This window comes from Typopeltis vanoorti, chromosome 18 (genome assembly GCF_054136105.1).
Source record: "Typopeltis vanoorti isolate ZY-2024b chromosome 18, IOZ_Tvanoo_1.0, whole genome shotgun sequence".
NCBI classification, from domain to species: Eukaryota; Metazoa; Arthropoda; class Arachnida; order Uropygi; family Thelyphonidae; genus Typopeltis; species Typopeltis vanoorti.
In genome coordinates this window covers 50158463-50177104 of record NC_143566.1, presented here as the reverse complement: position 1 = coordinate 50177104, position 18642 = coordinate 50158463, and the positions used below count along the sequence as shown (strand labels likewise).

At 37.2% G+C, this 18642-nt stretch overlaps 1 protein-coding gene across 2 annotated transcripts in view; it reads left to right on the top strand.

Annotated features, from left to right (window-relative positions):
- Polr2E (DNA-directed RNA polymerases I, II, and III subunit Rpb5) overlaps window positions 1–18642 on the top strand; it is a 128069-nt gene that overhangs the window by 40748 nt on the left and 68679 nt on the right. For both annotated transcript variants that reach the window (XM_090408393.1, XM_090408394.1), the window contains exons 3-4: window positions 5891–5952; window positions 16619–16758. In XM_090408393.1, the coding sequence (XP_090264519.1) occupies window positions 5891–5952; window positions 16619–16758 (202 nt within the window). The remainder of the gene's footprint in view (window positions 1–5890; window positions 5953–16618; window positions 16759–18642) is intronic.

Sequence of the window (18642 nt, the reverse complement as noted above, 5' to 3'; positions counted from 1 at the left end):
GTTGTGAACAGGAGAAAATTACATTAATATGAACCGGATGGTGATTGTGAAATGATTAAGAGTCAGTGACAAGTGAAGTTACTCGATGATGTTTATTTCACTCATTTCATAAAATAATGTGATACAAGAAACACCACATAGATCAATGGAGGTGATGTTCAATGTGTTAGCCTTTGTGTAGGACCAATAGATGAAATCACCATACAGCATTGTCCAGAGTAGAATGCAACTGATTTGTTGAAAGGTTTTGCATTTTGTCTTTCAAATCTGCCAGGTGAAGAACTTTGCTCCAATACACCATGCATTTGAAGTAATCCCAAAGTCAAAAGTAACAGAGATTAAGGTATGGTGAACACAATATCTCTCTGTGAAATATGCAATAATTGTTGAACTTTGCATCCTACATAGGGAGGTGCTCCATCTTGCATCAACACTGTTGTGTTCAGCCACCTTCTTTGCTAGTTTCACGATGGCGAAACTGTTCAACCTGTCTCAATAACGTGCAGTCATGACCGTGTATGTTACGGGTTAGGTTCGAAGGATATCTTCGAAGCAAAGCAGTTCAATAACGAACATAGCCATAAATCTTATCCACACTGTGACCTTTAGTGAATGTAAAGGAACTTGATGAAATGCACAGGGTTTCTCTGTAGTCCACATCTGGCAGTTTTGAGTGTTTACTGTTCCATAAACATGAGATTGTGCTTTATCACTCCATAGGATGTTCCAAACTCAATACTCATCTACCTCTACATGTGCCAGAATTGCTGACACAAATATTTCTCGGACACTGGCATCTCACATTTGCATTTCTTGGGTGTGTAAGTTTATGCAAGTAGCATTGCAACACTTTACGCAAATTTCTCCATACCAGTGGTACTGCAAAACTAATTGTCTTGTGATAGCACATGCAATACATGAACGTACAGCATTCTCATTTAACTGCTCAACAACTGCAGTTGCAACATCTTCGGTCGAAATTTCAAATTTTTAAATTTGAAATTCTGCAGAATTTCAGATTTACACCCTCTTTCTGGTTGGAATGTCAAAATGCCTGTCTCTTCAAATCAACAAACCATGCATCACATTGCATTTGGTGTCATTAGGACTTTCACAAATTTTTTTCGGTATCTCTACTTGAGAAGTGCTAATGAAGCATTTCTCCATTCCTACAGAAACACTTCACAAGCAAAGAGCATTCAAGCAAGTTAGATCCATCATGCAAGTCGAATGACTGTAGAGTCAGTCTTGCTCCTTTGTTTATACCATCTTGTGGTTCCTATGGTATGCAAAATTCACTACTTTTTCACTCACGGCACCCTATTTTTCCCATTAGTAATTTTTTGAAATAACTTTTATGTATTGTCAAAATCTCTTCCCCATGATTTGGTTAAGGTACCCACCAGGTGTGAGAGTGTTTCGTCTACCAATTGCCTCTGAAGGGAGGAAGGGGGGGTATTCATCAACTGGATATGAATAAGTCATACACATACTATTATTATTTGTCACCTCCAGAGAGTCCAAAGACTCATCGAGGGAGGGCATCTAGTCTACATCTCTGTTTCCACCACTCACAATCCACAATTGACTGCAACTACACCAACGTCATCTACTGGCAACCAGCACCACTGGTATTTCCACAGACAATCGCAAACATCCATACCTATGGCGGGATTCGAACCTGCAGCCTCTTGACTGGAGAGCAGAAACGCTAACTACTTGGCCAGCCAGGCTGTGAACTGACAACTCTCATGCAACAGCAAAGCAAGATAAATTCTTTAGTTAATCAAGTTTAAATCTGAGAGTCTGAAAATTTATATGTAATCATTGAACATGTTAACCTCCAAAAGCTAATGTTTCTTAGCTTTTTTTTTTTTTTTTTTTTTTTTTTTTTTTTGAGAGCTTGTAGTAATAGCAATGATCTATCTGTACATGTTACAAACCTATATTTTCTCACAAGAGAAATTTCCTGCCTGCTGGATGAATGACTGGTTGGTAGGAGTGAATCTTCAATTTTATTAACTGATACATGATGGAATGCCATTATTAATCCAATATAACTCATAGTGGCAAGAGGAAGGGTACATTTAACACTTTCCCCATCCCAAACAAATTTTCCTATAAATTATTTGGCATTTTATAAAGTAAGGATATATCTAGAGCCTGAAAAATTATGCAAAATCTATTCATCATGGAACAAAAAAAAAACATACTTGTCCAAGACTCTGTCCCCTTTATAATGATATGTCTCAGTAAAGGTAGGAGTTCAATAAACTGATCAGTGGTTTTGTTTAAAAAAAAACTGTTTTTTTAAAGTTTTCATTTAAAAAATAATTTTTGATTAAATAAAAAAATTCCTGTTTTGCCCAGTCTGCAGCTACTCATCAGCTAGCAAAATTTATTTTCCATGGAAGGGTGTATTTGTCAATCCCTGCATTTATATCTTTCTTGGAGTTCTTAGTAAGAGAAATTCCTTGATAATTCTCACATTCATTTTATTTCTTATTTTATAAATTAGTATGGCAGAAATGAGAGCACTACTCCAATCTAGAATTTCTCTTTCTGACTTAGCTGAGTCTTAGGCAGTTGGAGTAGAGCTCTTATTATATTATTTTCTAAATAAAGAGAGGAAAGAAAACAGAATGAGAGAATTATAGAGAAATTTACCTACTGATTGTTCTATGAAAGATGTAAACATATGAGAAAAGGCTGTTATTAAAGTATTATATTAAAAGTTTTAATATTGCTATAGCACATTAATTTCTACTAGTGAAGGCAACAAACAAGCATTTACCTGATGAAGTTAACAATATATGGTGTGACAAAATTCTCATTTCAACCACAACTTGACCCACTAAAAGTAACTTTATAGCTGAAGAACAATTAACATTAAAAAATTCTGCCAAAATATAAAAAAAGGAAAATGCTACTATAATAATACCTCACAGTATAACAGAAAGAAGCTAAATCTTAAATAAAACCATACCAGATATCAAGTTATGACAGAAATTCTAACATCTTCCAAAGGTGGGGGGGGGGTCTCTAAATTGATTTTAAACACATACCAAGAAAATTATACCTATCACTCATATATCCATTTGTGTAAATGTATATATATATATAGGATGTTTCAGGAGGAATAGTAATTATTTTGGTAGGTGATAGTATTAATTATTCTGAGTAAAAAAAAAAGTTCATATGAACATTTGTCCGAATGTTGATGGATGCAGAGATACAGCTGTTTGAAACCGGCATGTACAACTCTGATGTGTGTGTGCAGCTCTCTGTAGATCAGGTGACCAGCATGCAGCTCAATAAATCAGATGTGACCAAGAAGCAGTTAACCCCCACACAATTTCGTATTAGAAGTGTTGTTAAGAGTTCCGCACATCTTTACATGTGCTGAATATGCTGATATTTGTTTACAGTTCTTGTAGTGAAAGTGCTGTTGCTGCTTGTAAAGAATGCCATCAGCAGTTTCCTAAACACAGAGTGGATTCAAGAGTGTTTACTAGTATACAACAAACTATGTAAGACGGTACTGTTCCCAGCAGTTATATTTCTTCTGAACATGTAAATGAACAAAATGTGGATGAAGTAGAACACATTCTTCAGTCAGTAGAATGTAGTCTTACTACAAGCACACAAAGAATTTCTGCATGCATCGGTGCTGCACATACAAGAGAATGGTAAACATTACATGAGCAAGACTGTATCCATTTTGCATACAGCATAACTGGTAATTAGTTTACGGAATTAACAACGCATATAAAGTATATTAATTAAAGGTAACTTTAATGAATAACTTCTATATTTCGGCAACGTCACATTGCCATCTTCAGGAACATAAAGACATGGTATGTGCATGCAGGCACTAACACAAAGCAAATGAGGAAGAAAGCAAGAAACTAATATTGTTCCTAAAGTCCTAATGGTGCCCTCTGCCGGGCTAATTTGGTAGTCTTGGCAGTTGGGCTGAAGTTCTCATAATGTAAGTCTCCCAAATTTGGAGTAGTTTCATGCACCCAAATTTGTTGAGGTTGGGAACGTTTTTTAGAGCTGCTGAAGATTCTTTGAATAATCTTTCGTATTTAAACTTGCTGCGATGAATTATTTTTGTTTTCTTCCAACGAATTTTATGGTGGGTATCTAAGGCATGGTCTGCCAGCCCAGAGCGGCTGTACTGGTGAAACCGGATGTAGTCTTTGTGTTCTGAAATCCTGATATTTGTTGTTCTGCCTGTTTGGCCAAAGTAGGACAATTTGCAGCTGCAAGGGACCTGGTATACACCAGGTAGGTCTAGGGGAAGTGATTAGTCTTTGGTAGAGCAGATAAGGGATGCCAACTTTTTATATGGTCTGTAACAGGAAGTAAGGTCATATTTTTTGAGGATATTGGTTATTTTCTCAGAGGTGCCCTGGATGTAGGGGATGGTGATAGACTTGGTGTAATCTTTATTGTGGAGGGGGTTGTGGTTTACTGGTTTTAGTATTTTTTGGATTTTTTTGGGGTTATAGCCATTGGCTAAAAAAGTGTTGAGTATGTGGTTTAGTTCAGTAGTTATAGCCTTGTCATCTGAGCAGATTAATTTTGCCCTGTTATATAGTGTTTTTATAACCCCATATTGTTGTGAGGGGGGCAGGGGGAACTGCTGGTGAATGTATCTGCCAGTATGGGTGGGTTTTCTGTGAACAGAGAAAACCAAAGATCCATCAAGCTGGCGGGTGATTAAAGTGTCTAGGAAGGGGAGAGTGTTGTTTTCCTCTTTTTCTAAGGTGAACTGGACTCTGGGGTGTTGATTGTTTAAGTGTGTTAGGAAGGAGTGGAGTGTGTCTGAGCCATGTGGCCAAATAGCAAACACATCATCCACATAACGACATTTTGACATCTCCTCCCTATTCACTAATGTCCCACTCAAAGAAACCCTAGAGCTCATCCAAGCCAAGTTTCCTCCCGATATCTCAGCCCTATTTCAGTTCACAATGAACTCAGGCTATTTCGTTTGGCAAGGAAAGTTCTACAAACAGATAGAGGGGACAGCCATGGGTTCACCGCTTTCCCCACCCTTGGCTAATTTCTTTATGGAGACATTTGAAGAGAAAGCCTTAAACTCCGCCCCACAAAAACCCACTATTTGGTTTCGTTATGTGGATGATGTGTTTGCTATTTGGCCACATGGCTCAGACACACTCCACTCCTTCCTAACACACTTAAACAACCAACACCCCAGAGTCCAGTTCACTAATTACCAGTTATGTCTGACTAACGTATAAGCCTTGCTACTAGAATTCGCATACAGCAGGTGCAACACCTTCTCCCAGGAGATGAAGGCAGTTGATTGGAATTTTTCGGTGGGTAAATGCTAATCACCGTTAAATTTAGTCATGAATTCTCCACAGGTTTTTCTATATAATCAAGAGATGGTTAGAGGTAAATATCAGTCTGAGAGGAGGAACTAATTTTATTTTAAGAGCTGAATATTTTCAAAGGTAAGGCAAAGCAATTTTTAATTCATGATCATATGAAAGAGGAGATGTTCATTATAAATCTTAAGTTTTCAAAGAAAATCAGTAAATATTCAAATGGAAACATTTTTATCCAAGTGTTATATGATTTATATAATATCTAACCATACAGTTTCCCACTTTATTTTGTCATAAAGTGGTAAACTGTCTGGTTGGATATCATGCAGTGACAGAGATGACATTAATGAAAGTGGAAAATATGTGGCTGAATGTTGTGTGAGTTACTGTAGCATATTTAATATACATATATGTATGAATATGAAAATTTTTTCACATAATATTCTGACAAAATATTATTAATTTTGCAGAATAGTATTCCATCTGTCACATTGGTCATTTATATATATATATTTTTTTTCATGTAGTGAACGGAAACCTTCTCGTAGTGATCTCATAGTTTTGGTTGCCCACAATGATGATCCAACAGGTATGATATTATGTTTGAGGGGAAATGTTTTTGATATAGTTTAAATTTCAACATGTGAAAGTAATGTATTTTGTAATGACTTTCTTTGCTGCCATGAAGCAGGGTCATATACATGTTCATTACTTTGCTTATTTTGACACCTAAAATGGCAAAATATTTCAATATTTGATTTCTAGAGCAAGATTGTCATATTATCTAACTGTTCTTCCACCTAATGTACTACATCACAGGACTCCAACTATCTGTGAGTGGTATGAACATTAGCATAGAAGTTGTTTAATATAGCATAATTGTTATTTTTCCAATGATCAGAGTATTTTGAAAGTTTATTTTTCACTTGGTTAGACTATAATAAATTTATAATGAAGGTTTATTTTATTGATCCTGAGAATTAGTAATAATATTTTTGGTTTACAGATCAAGTGTTGATCAATTTTATTAACTTAACCAGCTAGTTTCGCCAAACTTTAACTGTTGGCGTCTTCAGGGCACTTACCTATAGGCTGAAACAATCTCACAATTATGTGTAACTATAAAACTGACAAGAATAACTGTAAAATACTGACTAGAAAATTTTTCTAGTCAGTTTTTTGAGTTGGGGAAAGTGGAAAAGAATCTTGCTGCAGAAGAAGCAACTTTTGCATATTACACGAGTTTTCGATCAATGGATTGTACATCTTAAATAATACACAAGTTATATGATAGAAAATTTACGTGTGGGCAAACAAAAACGCAAGCATTAATTGTAATTGTTTTGGCTCCATTTGCAATCAAGTAATTCAAACTGGAAATGGAGAAAGCAAATTATATATCTGTCCTGATTGACACTTCAAACCATGGGGCTTCCAAGTCATAGCCTTGTCAGCGGACAATACTAATACTAACTTTGGTGGAGGTTCGAGAAAGGGAAGAAACAATGCGTACCATAAATTGAGAACTAGGTTTGGCCCGGATTGATTGGAGTTGGTTGCTCAGCTCATATTTTAAACAATGCTGTGCATACTGCAGCTGATACATTGCCTGTAGACATTGAGGCTGTTATAGCTAAAATATTTCAACACTTTTATATATACTCTGTAAGAGTCCAGTCCCTAAAAGAATTTTGTGAATTTGTGGACAATGAGTATAAAACAGTTCTAGGATACTCTAACATATGGTGGCTATCATTGCATCCAGCTATCAAAAGGTTGAATGAAATGTATGAATGACTTAAAGCTTATTTTCTTTCAATAGATAAATGTCCAACAATGTTGAAAGACTTTTTCCAGAACCCAGTGTCGAAGTTGTTTTCTACTTCTCTGGAGTTGCAATGTGAAATGTTCCATACTACTATCAGGAGCATAGAAGGTGAAACGATATCTTTCGTTGAAGCACAATCAATCATACAGTCACTGGTTGGAAAAATTGAAATGAGAAGAGATGAAAATTTGACAACTACCACCGAAAAGAAGCTACTTCTTGAGTTGCAAGAGGAAGGATTGATTAGTGAAGAGGCATTCCAGTCTCATAAAATTGATTTCTACAACACGTGTGTCATATATAAAAGAATGGTCACAGTATATGCTGAAATTAGACAGTATGTTTTGGGTGAAACTGAGAACAGCATTATGTTGGGAAAATGTTCTTCAAACAGTACAAACTATTAATCAGACTGCTGCCATATCATACATTATTGAATCTAATTTGTTTGATGAAGTAATGATAGTGAAAACAGCTGTGAAGTGAAGAACATGTTGAAATCCAAACATTTAGATGAAGTCTGGATGGATCTCTTAAAAATTGTTGAAGGAGAACTATCAAACTTGAAGAAAGTAGTGGAGTTCGTTATGTATATCCCTGGAACAAATGTGTGTGTCGAAAGATTATTTTCTCGCATGAACGCACTGTGGACTGATGAAAAAAACAAATTGTCTGTAAAAACTGTAAAATCAATGCTTATTTTAAAATCATTCTTCAGTGAGGATTGTGTAGCTTTTCATGTCATGATTCTTAAAAACAAACAGTTAAGTGAAATTCATTCTTCAGAAATGTATTGCAAGAGTGAGCATGACTGATTGATTAATAAGAATATTGTCAGGTGAGAAGGGCATTACTGTATTAACTATCTATAATAGTAAGTAAAAAACCATTTGAAGGCAACTTAAAGTGGCTTAATAAAAATATGCAGCCTAACAATTTGATTTACTATTTGTTTACTTATACTTAGTAAAGTGTATGCATAGTAAATCTTATCACGCAAACATTTGGAAAGTTAGAATCATTTTGTAAGACTGGCATATGTGATGGATGCACATAATAAACTTTCACCCTCAATCATAAGCGTCCTGTATTTTTTCCAATGTATCTGGGATCCCTAGTAATGGATAAAGTTATATATTGCTTTGTTTGCTTTTGAGCAGGGGGTATGCAATGTGGAATCTTTTATCTAGCTGTATCTCTTAAGTATTTGGCAACTGGCTTCCAGGAGATGGGAGTGTCAGACATGATTACCTTGAGCTGTGCCTGTTTCTTCGTGAAGAGGACAGTGACACTCTTGTCTGTGTTGACATCGATGCACCATCTCCTGAACCTCTGCTCTAATACACAGAGATAGTGAACTTAGTTTAATCCTTTATTCAAGTGTAAGCAAACAAAGTTTGTGCCTGAAATATCTTCAGGACTAAGGCAACTCGTGGTAAAGGTGGACCAAGCTCTCATCACCACTACTGGTCTTAGTATCTTCCATAAAGCACATCTCCTTGCGGACATGTATAATGCTGTGCATTAAGGGAAGGGCCACTACCTAGACTGGTTTCAACTTTTATTGAGGTCTCATCAGTGGGAGCCAGACCCAGAGGTGGCGATACTAAGGTGGAAGCAAGGAGAGGTCATATTTACCTATATGAGTTGCCAAAAAGTGTCGCACCTTATTATTGAATTACTGTGCATTTAGAGAAAGATATCTAACCAAGTGAAAAAAAACTTCCAACATCTTTCTCTAAATCCAGAGTAATTTAATAATAAGGTGAGACACCTTTTGGCAACTCGTATAGGTAAATATGACCCCTCCATTGCTTCCACCTTAGTATCACCACCTCTTGGTCTGGCTCCCACTGACGAGACCTCAATAAAGGTCGAAACTGGTCTAGGTAGTGGCCCTTCCCTTAATGCATAGCATTATACATGTCTGCAAGGAGATGTGCTTTGCATTATGGGAGATACTAAGACAAGTAGTGGTGATGAGAGCTTGGTCCACCTTTACCATGAGTTGCCTCAGTCCTGAAGATACTTCAGGCACAAACTTTGTTTGCTTACACTTGGATAAAGAATTAAACTAAATTCATTATAGTCTAACCAAGTGAAAAAAAAACTTCCAACACACTGAGATAGCAGTCTGCAGATTTTCAATTTCCAGCCTTGGTCTTAGGGATCAGGCCAGTATCACTTTTGTCTATGTTGACATCGAAGCACCATCTCCTGAACCACTGCTCTAATACACTGAGATAGCAGTCTGCCGCTTTTCAGTTACCAATCTTGGTCTTAGGGATCAGGCCAGTATCGCAGTGTCATCTGTGTATAGAGCCACTGTTGTGATGCCCGTGCAGGGGATGTCAGCCATATAGATGGTGAAGAGTAAAGGTGACAGTAAGAAGCCCTGAGGAACTCCTGCTGTAATCCTATGTTCAGATCTGATTCCTTGTCATTTCACAAGAAGCTTCCGATCCTCAAGATAGGGTGGTCAGGCATAATGGGAGTTTGACGTCGATTAGGTTATAGAGTAGCCCTCTATGCCAGACCTTGTTGAATGCCTTTGCAATGGCAGCACCAGTGTGATTTACAATTGTATCCCACAGTGATGTATTCCATGACTCTGACAATTTGTTGTACAGCGGAGTAATTCTCATGGAAGCCAAACTGCTCATCTGGTAAGAGTTTTTTTTTTTTTTCCTCTTAATTTTTTGCAATTTTGTTAGTATCACTCATATGGCAATCTTTCCTGGGCAGGAGAACAGACTAATTGAGCAAAAGTTCTGAGGGAACTGCTTTACTTTCCCTGATTTTAGGATCAAGATTATGTCGGCTTCTTTCCATCCTGGCAGAAAGTAGTGAAATCGTAGCATTGCATTAATGATTGTTACAAAAGTGCACATGATGGCTTTGTGGGTTAGTTGTTTGATGACTTTATTGAAATCTTGTCTGGACCTGGTACTTTTCTGTTCTCTAGTTTCTTGATTATTTCTTGTATTTTAGTGAGTGGTGTTGATTGGATGTCATTTGAGATATATGTGTGTTTTAGCATGCGTTGTATGCTGGTGTGAACTTGAACTTTTCTAATGAAATCTAGGTCTACTAGTTTGGGCTACAATGTTTTTCTAAATTGTCAGCGAAAACTTCTGATTTCTCGGCATCATGATGTCCAAACCTGTTTCACCATGGATTGTGGTGGGAGGGGTTTACAGTCTGTTCTACAAACTTTTGTCATCTTCCATAGTGAATGATACAGCAGTTTCATTTTCCACTGATTGTTCTGATGGGCCCTCAGTGCATGTCAGACTGAATAGGTGGCTCTGTTGAGTGTGTGTTTTGGTCATCAGGAACCAGCATCCCGTGATACTGGCACCTGGCTCTGTTCTTGCAGATGAGATTCTTGATTTCTTCTAGGAGACAGTCAGTGTTTGAGTGTGATATTGCAGAGGTAGCAGCTTGTGCTGTTGCTCTCTGTTTTTCCAGGTTGTTTGTTGAAGTGTTAATCATGTCTTTAGATTTGATAATTGGGACTGGACCTATAGACTCAGAGTGTGTTTGAGTAGCTTTCCCCAGTTGATTACTGAGAGATGGTCAAAGTATTTTCCTGTTTTGCTGGATTATGATCAGAAGTGAGGTTGTCCACATTCAGCCTATATTGGTGAGTGCCATTTCGGAATATGGCAATGTCTAAAACATCAGGACATCCTGTCATGCTATAATGTGTGGGTTCTAAATGTCCCACAAATGCAATATATCTTGTGGTGGCAAAATCATTGAGGATTTTACCATTCTGGTTAGTGGTCCTGCTAATCCAGGCCTGGTGCTTGGCATTTAAATCGCCTATTATTAGCACCACTCGTTTCGTGTCTAGTATCTCTGTCAGTTTCAAGTAGCAGTTTATTGGTAGAGTTGTACACAGAGTAGATTTCCAGGTTACCTGCATTGTCTGGCTAGAATTCCACTCCTGTGATTTCAGTGTTAGCAGTAGAAGGTTTTGATTTTGCTGTTCTGGATGTTGCATTTGATGAAGACACCCATTCTGCCTCCCCGGCATTAGGCCTATCTTTGCAATATAAAACATAGTTTCTGAGACTTGGATTGTTGACTGGGTGGATATGTATTTTGTTTACCAGGATTAGGTTGGTGTCATGTGTTGTGAATTCTTTAAGCTCCTGCATTTTGTTTCCTAGGCCATTGGCATTCCAGAAAACAATCTGAATGGAATAAGGTCTTCTATATTCATTAACCATCATTGATTAGTGTGAAAATTGCTTGCGTTTGTCTCACAAACAAGTTTGCGACTTCTTGACTGGGGTTGGATTTGTAATGTCCAGTAAGCATGTCTGCTAGAATGGCTACAATCTTGAAAGTTTTATTGGATCCCTTTGGTTGCTGAGGTTCTGGTTTTGTAGCTTTTATAGATGCCACCACTCCCACATATGAGGCATGTGTCTGTGCAGGTTTTGGAGTCGGATGCAGCAAGTTTTTACTATGTCTTGATGTCAAGCTGGGCCTGGGTTGGTTTTGCCAGTTTCTTGGAGATTGTGTATTCTTTGCACCCTTTGTAGTTGGCATGGTGTGGTCCACCACAGTTGGCTTATTTTGCCGTTTCTATTCTCTGTTTTTTTTATATAGCCATTGCATGATTTTCCCTGCACTTGACACAACAAAACTCTGCCTTACAGCAGCACTGTGAATGGCCAAATTTTTGACAACAATGGCATTGGCCATTGGATGTCCTTTGGTGTAGAAATTCTGGCTTGAAGACCAAGTTGCAGACAGTTGTGAGGTCAAAGATCTCATGCTGCACTTTACTGATTTTGACCAGCACAAGCAGCATTAGCCATTTGTATACTCTTAGCATTCATCTTCCTTTGATGGTTGTCCATAATTTTGGAGATCAAGTGCCACTTCTTCAGTTGTCATTATTCAGTTATACCATACAGCACCACCTTCAGGTTTTTTTGGATTTTCAAGGTGAAGGTGTGGTATGCAATTCTTTTTTTCATCCATGAATTTGGTTATTCCATGATAGTCAGCCTAGATAGACTATAGATAGACTGTCTGTGGTTGAATGCGGATGCCTTTGTTAGTGTTCTTAGCCCTTCCAAACTCTATTTTTTGAATTTTTAGAGCTGAGGCTAATGCATTCCATTTTAACTTGTCTCACCTGCAATATTCTTTTCTTTTTGTTGGTGTCTGTGTCCATGGACATTTCTGTGTTTTCATTAGTTGTTTCCTTGTGCCTTTAATTTTGCAGCTGACTTGCTGGATACCAGGTCCATGCTAGGTTCTTCTGTGGTCTATTCTTGTTCTGTTGTTGACCTGATGTTGGGTGTTGTATTTTGGAAAAAGTGCAGCCATTTCTTCTCCAGAACCATCTTGATCTGCTCATGCATCATGTATACCTGTTAATAGTCCACGTGCTCCTAGTTCAGATCTATCATTCTCTGCTGCTTTGTTGACAGTGGTTAAAGTAAGGAAAGAGAGAAAGATCTGGCCTCCATCATCAACCTCTGAACATAATGTAATGGAAAGAATGGATTGCTCAACATTAATTGAAATACTAATTAATGTTAATTTAATTATTATTATTACTGGCAACTCCAGGGAGTCCTTAGACTCATCGAGGGAGGCCCCAAATCATGTTGATCACAACTATTCGACATTCACACAGTATCTATCATACCTCACCTTAAACTCATTCACTGTCACAGCACCCACCACAGACTCTGGCAGCCCATTCCACTCATTCACCACTCTAAAAGTAAAGAACCCAGCTCTAACACCCTTACTAACCACACTCTTGCACAGCTTCCATGGATGTCCCCTAGTCCTCAACCAGCCCTGTTCTCAAAAGTATCTTCTGAATTAATTTTATAGAAACCCTTCAGTAATTTGAATGTCTCAATCATATCTCCCCTCCTCTGCCTATCAACCAATTTTTGCAACCCACAAATCCTCAACCTGTTCTCATAAGGTTCATTCCACAGACCTGTTACCATCTTGGTCACTAGCCTCTGGATCCTCTCAACCTCCTCCCCATCAAGAAGAAACCTAGGTTACCAAATCATGGCACAGTAGTCGAGATGGGGTCTTATCAAGGCTTGATACAGAGGAACAATAACATGCTTGTCTCTGCTCGTCAACGTATTCTTCAGCAACCACGTGATTTGATGAGCTGATTTGGCCACTTTTGCAATGTGCCCCCTAAACTTCAACTCCTTATCCACCAACACTCCTAAATCTCTTGCCTCATCAATTTCCTGGAGTACAGTTCCACCAATGTAGTAAACTGCCTAATCTTTTCACCCCAAAATGTATAACCTTATATTTTGCCACATTAAATTGCATCCATTCTCCTTAGCCCAGACCTTCAATCTATCCAAATCATCCTGCAAAATTTTGACATCATCTGCATTCACTATTTCCCTACCCAACTTTGCATCATCCGTGAACAAATGAACTGTTCCTCTCAGATCCTTTCCTATATCATCAATGAACAAATTAAACAGCAGTGGTCCAAGAACAGATCCTTGTGGCATACCACTAGTTACAGGCCATCTTTTGGACTCTACTCCTGAATAAACCACTCTCTGATATCTCTCCATCAACCACCCTCCTATCTATCTCACCAACCCTATATCCATCCCCATATGCTGCATTTTACTGATTAGAATTCCATGTGGTATCCTGTCAAAGGCCTTGGCAAGGTCCAGTAGAATCACTGTAAACCCATTACCCTTATCCAGTTCAGCCGTCACTGTGTTATAATACGTGAGCAAGTTACTGAGGCATGACCTACCCTTCACAAAACCTGCTGTCCCCGATACAGTATCCCATTTTCATCTATCCAATCTTGTATTTTCCTCTTGACTATTTTCTCCAAGACCTTGATAATGATTCCTGTTATGCTGATTGGCTGGTAATTTTCAACAGCAGCCTTGGAATTATTAAAATCTAATTAAGGTTAATTATAATCAACAAATTAATATCTATATATTTTATGGATAGGTTTTGCTGAAAACACTGTACTGTTATTATTATTATTATTATTGTTCCGGGAAACTCCAAGGAGTCGACAGACTCATCGAGGGAGGCCCTAACATCATGTCTGGAACAACTATTCAACATTCACACAGTATCTATCATATCTTGCCTTGAACTCATTCACGGTCGTAGCACCCACAACAGACTCTGGAAGCTTATTCCACTCATACACCACTCTCCAAGTAAAAAACCTAGCTCTAACACCCTTGTCAACCACTGTTGCTCTTGATATTTCCTGAACATTTGATAGGGTTTGGTGTAGAGAGTTGCTCAGCAAATTGCAGTCCTTTTGTGTACCCTCTTCTCTTATTTGACAGCCAGTTTTCTTTACGGTCCATTATTACATATTGACTTCACCACAACTGCAGAAGTACTACAGCCTGTGTTCTATCACCTACATTCTTCTTCTCATACGTAAATGACTTTCTCTCACTGACCAATAACCTTTTCCATTTTTATATTGAAAATAAGATGCTTCATTCCTCTTACTAATTTGACAAACCTTATAGTACCCAAACATTCTAAGCTTTAAAATCTTTTATGATTGGTGTAAAAATGCTTACATGCCATTCTTTGATAGTATAAGGATGACCTAGTTACTTGTAAATGCTATTCTGCTGCCCCCCCCCCCCCCTTTTTTTTTTTTTTTCATGCAGATCTTATTTTGTCTTTCCTTAACCTTTGGACACATATCAGATGTCCCTCTTTGGATTGCCACTTGCCTCTAGCCTTTGATAGTATAAGGATGACCTAGTTACTTGTAAATGCTATTCTGCCCCCCCCCCCTTTTTTTTTTTTAATGCAGATCTTATTTTGTCTTTCCTTAACTGTTGGACACAGATCAGATGTCCCTCCTTGGACTGCCACTTGCTTCTAGCTTTTCCTGGCATAGACATATCACATAAGTTGTTTCTTCAGCCTCTAAAAAACCAGGTATCTTCTTTTTTTCCTGCTCATTATGTTTTTTTTTTTTTTTTTTTACTAATTCAGCTAACTCCTTACAAATCCCACATTACAAATCTCCTTACAAATTAGCCCTTAGAATATTATTTTCATATTTGGGTAGTTCACTTAAGAACCTCTAAAAATTCTTGCTACTGTAGAGAACATTCTGGCTGATCAGTGATCATTTCTTCAACCCACTGTCTCACAGATGATCTTTTTCAGCACCTTATATCTCTATTTCAGTCTCTGTTGTTCACTTGTTATGGACAGTGTCCTTTGATTGGAACGACCTTAGTGTGAATTCCATGTAAGATGTGAAAAGTACTTTTCATCTGAAGGTGAGTTAACCAATAAAGCATGCGGGTGGCAGAGTTCTCCTCTTGGAAACTTGGGTTTTTCATCCCACAAAATGAAGAATACACTGGTCTCCGAGCCTTAATTCATTTGGACATAATTCTAATCACAACAATATACTTCCATGAGCATTGCTTCACTGAATGAGCAACATCATTATCCACTTTTTCACTAACTCTTTAAAAATACAAGCAACATCTACCCAGTATCCTTCTTTTACAGTCACACTTTCAATACACTGAACTGCTTCTCCTCTTATTTCATTCTGTCTATTCTCTGGGCAGTCCTCACGAATTTTCCAGGAACTATCGAATCCAGGTTTTCATGAAAAATATCCATAGATTCCTTCTTCCAAAACTCCTGCCTACAGAAAGACCACTGTGCTATAGATTCTTTCCATTATTTAGTTTGGTGTCTTAATTAATTCTGAGGAAATCAGCTGCAAAAACTAAAGAAATGCACATAAATCTTTGTCAACAAATAATGTAGCTATACCATGGAATTTCACTGTCTCACTATCAATTACAAATTCCATAGAAATCTATAAATGCCATTTAATAAACTTTTTTCTCTCTTTTTTTCTTTCTTTTTTCTCATTTTGACCTCTAGTTTTTATTTTGTCATTTTCTGAGTATTGCTGTCGAAACTGATAGAAAATAGACAAATATTTAGGATTATAGTGTCTTTATACAGTCATAATACTTGAGTATTGCATATACAATACACAAGTATCAACTCTTGTAAATTGTATCATTTCTGATCACTTGTGAATTGCTGCTTGCACTAGTGATTATTAAAGCTTTTATTTTAAGTGAGCTTATAAACAATTTTAGAAAATAATGTTTGGTTTTGTTAGAATTAATGTGATCAGATAAATACTACCAAAAACAGATGTTACTTTCACAAAATTTTGAACAGAAGGATTTTCTATGTGTTCATTGTAGAAGTAAAATGAGATCATTACTGTGCATTGCTATGTCATTTATCTTGAATGCACAGACTTTGCATTAAAAAAATATATAAGAAACAAATTTGTCATATTTAAATTATGTTCCTTGCATATCTTGAATTGCCAGTTTGTATGTTACAGATCAGATGTTTGTCTTTTTCCCTGATGAACCAAAGATTGGAATTAAAACAATTAAAACTTATTGTCAAAGAATGCAAGAAGAGAACATTTCACGAGCTATTATTGTGGTTCAGCAAGGAATGACTCCTTCTGCCAAACAGGTGTGTATAAACATATATGCGATTTACCTGAATGTAAGTTTCCCATGCTCTATTTTTTCCTTTCTTCCTTTTTGAAATATTTAATATATATAAGGCCTGTGTGCTTGGCTGCATGAAGATAGACTTATTGTTCGAGTCTATTCACCGACTGGAGGAATTTTCCGTAAGCCTTTCTTCGACCGGCTCCCCAAGTTAGTCGATCTGTGGTACGGGCAAGCAGATTTTTTCTCATGGAAACTCGGGTTTTTCATCCCTTAAACTCAAGAAAAATCGATCGTAGAACCCACATTATTTCAGACAGTAACATATCCTGTTAGGTACTAAGAGATGGCAGCACTTGTTTCCAGTCTCTTCATTGGTGGCTGTCTATAATTAGTGATAGACATGAGCCAGCTACCAGTGGAGATTGAACTTCTCACTCAGTCTCCATAAAGCTAGATAAGGTTTAAAGACCTCAGCTACTCCCTGTAAGGGAATAAAAGGCATTAGCTTATTATTTTATATTATACATATATATATATATGTATAATACATATATATATATATATATATATGTATTTGTATTATATGTAATGAGATTGCATGTTAGTTTAGAATACTAGGACATGATCATTACATACTATCAATATATAATTATTTATACATAATCCTCATCCCTCTAATTTTTTTCCCCTTCAAAATTATTGCAGTAAATGTGCACTTGTGAACACCACTGTAACAAAGTATGGAAAAATCCCAGCAGAAATCCCATAGAACCAATACTATTTTTAGCTCATTGTTACAAACTGTGTAAGCTGAAAACCTTCACCATGGGGAACTAAATTTCTTAGTAGATGATGTCACAATCAGTAGATAAAGGAAATAGCAGGAAATCAAGATTGACAACAGAGCAATGTTTATGTATTGCAGGAACCATATGTAAATGTTCTGTTTACTGCTATTCAAAGGAAACGGAACCAAGGAAATAATAGGAACCAGAATGTTGATGATAAAACAAAGGATTTTCAAGAACTAAATAGAACACATGAAAAGTACAAATTCAAACAATCATGGAAATTGTGTAATAATGCAGACTTAACATTTACATTTTGAAATGTTACATTAAATTAATGTCACCTGAAATCGTCATAATGAACCAAATATGTGTAGATCAGATGTCTGTGTTTTCCTGATGAACTAACGATTGGGATTAAAAATTATTGTCAAAGAATGCAAGAAGAGAATGTTGAGCTTCCATGGTTCACTCAGTATCGATGATTCCCTTTGGTTGAAAAGCTCTGGGTTCAAAAAAAAAAAAAAAAAACGGCCACGCAAAAGCACCTGCTATGCCTACCTTGTGAAGTAAAGATGGTGGCAACAAAGACCAACAACAAAAGATTACCTCAAGTCCTGTCAGCATAGCACCACCGATCGCCAACAAACCAAATGACAATACGAAGTGCAGCAGCTGTGAAACCGAAGTTACCAAAAGAAAAAAAGGTATATTACTTCCTGCGCAAAAATAGACAAATCGGCACACTAGCTTTTTATCAATCTCAACCAGCCTTTCTTCTGTTTGATTGCCTTTCTTCCATAAAACAGCCACTGAGCCTAGCAAACGAGTTGAAAACCTTGAATAGCACCTTAATAAGATCGATACCTTCTTTTCCAAAATCTGAAATTTGGAAACTAAGCTCAAGATATTCGATGACAGCGCCCGATTGCAAGTGCCCACTAACGAACTCTGCAACCTAATCACATCAATGGTACACGAGCTGCCCAAGGCCGAAAACAGGAGACTCAATGCTGTTATTCTGAACTTTCCAGCAGAAAATAGTAAATCATTAAACGAAGACATCAGCAAATTCTCAGGAGAATGCAACTTCGATCCCAGAAATATCGTCA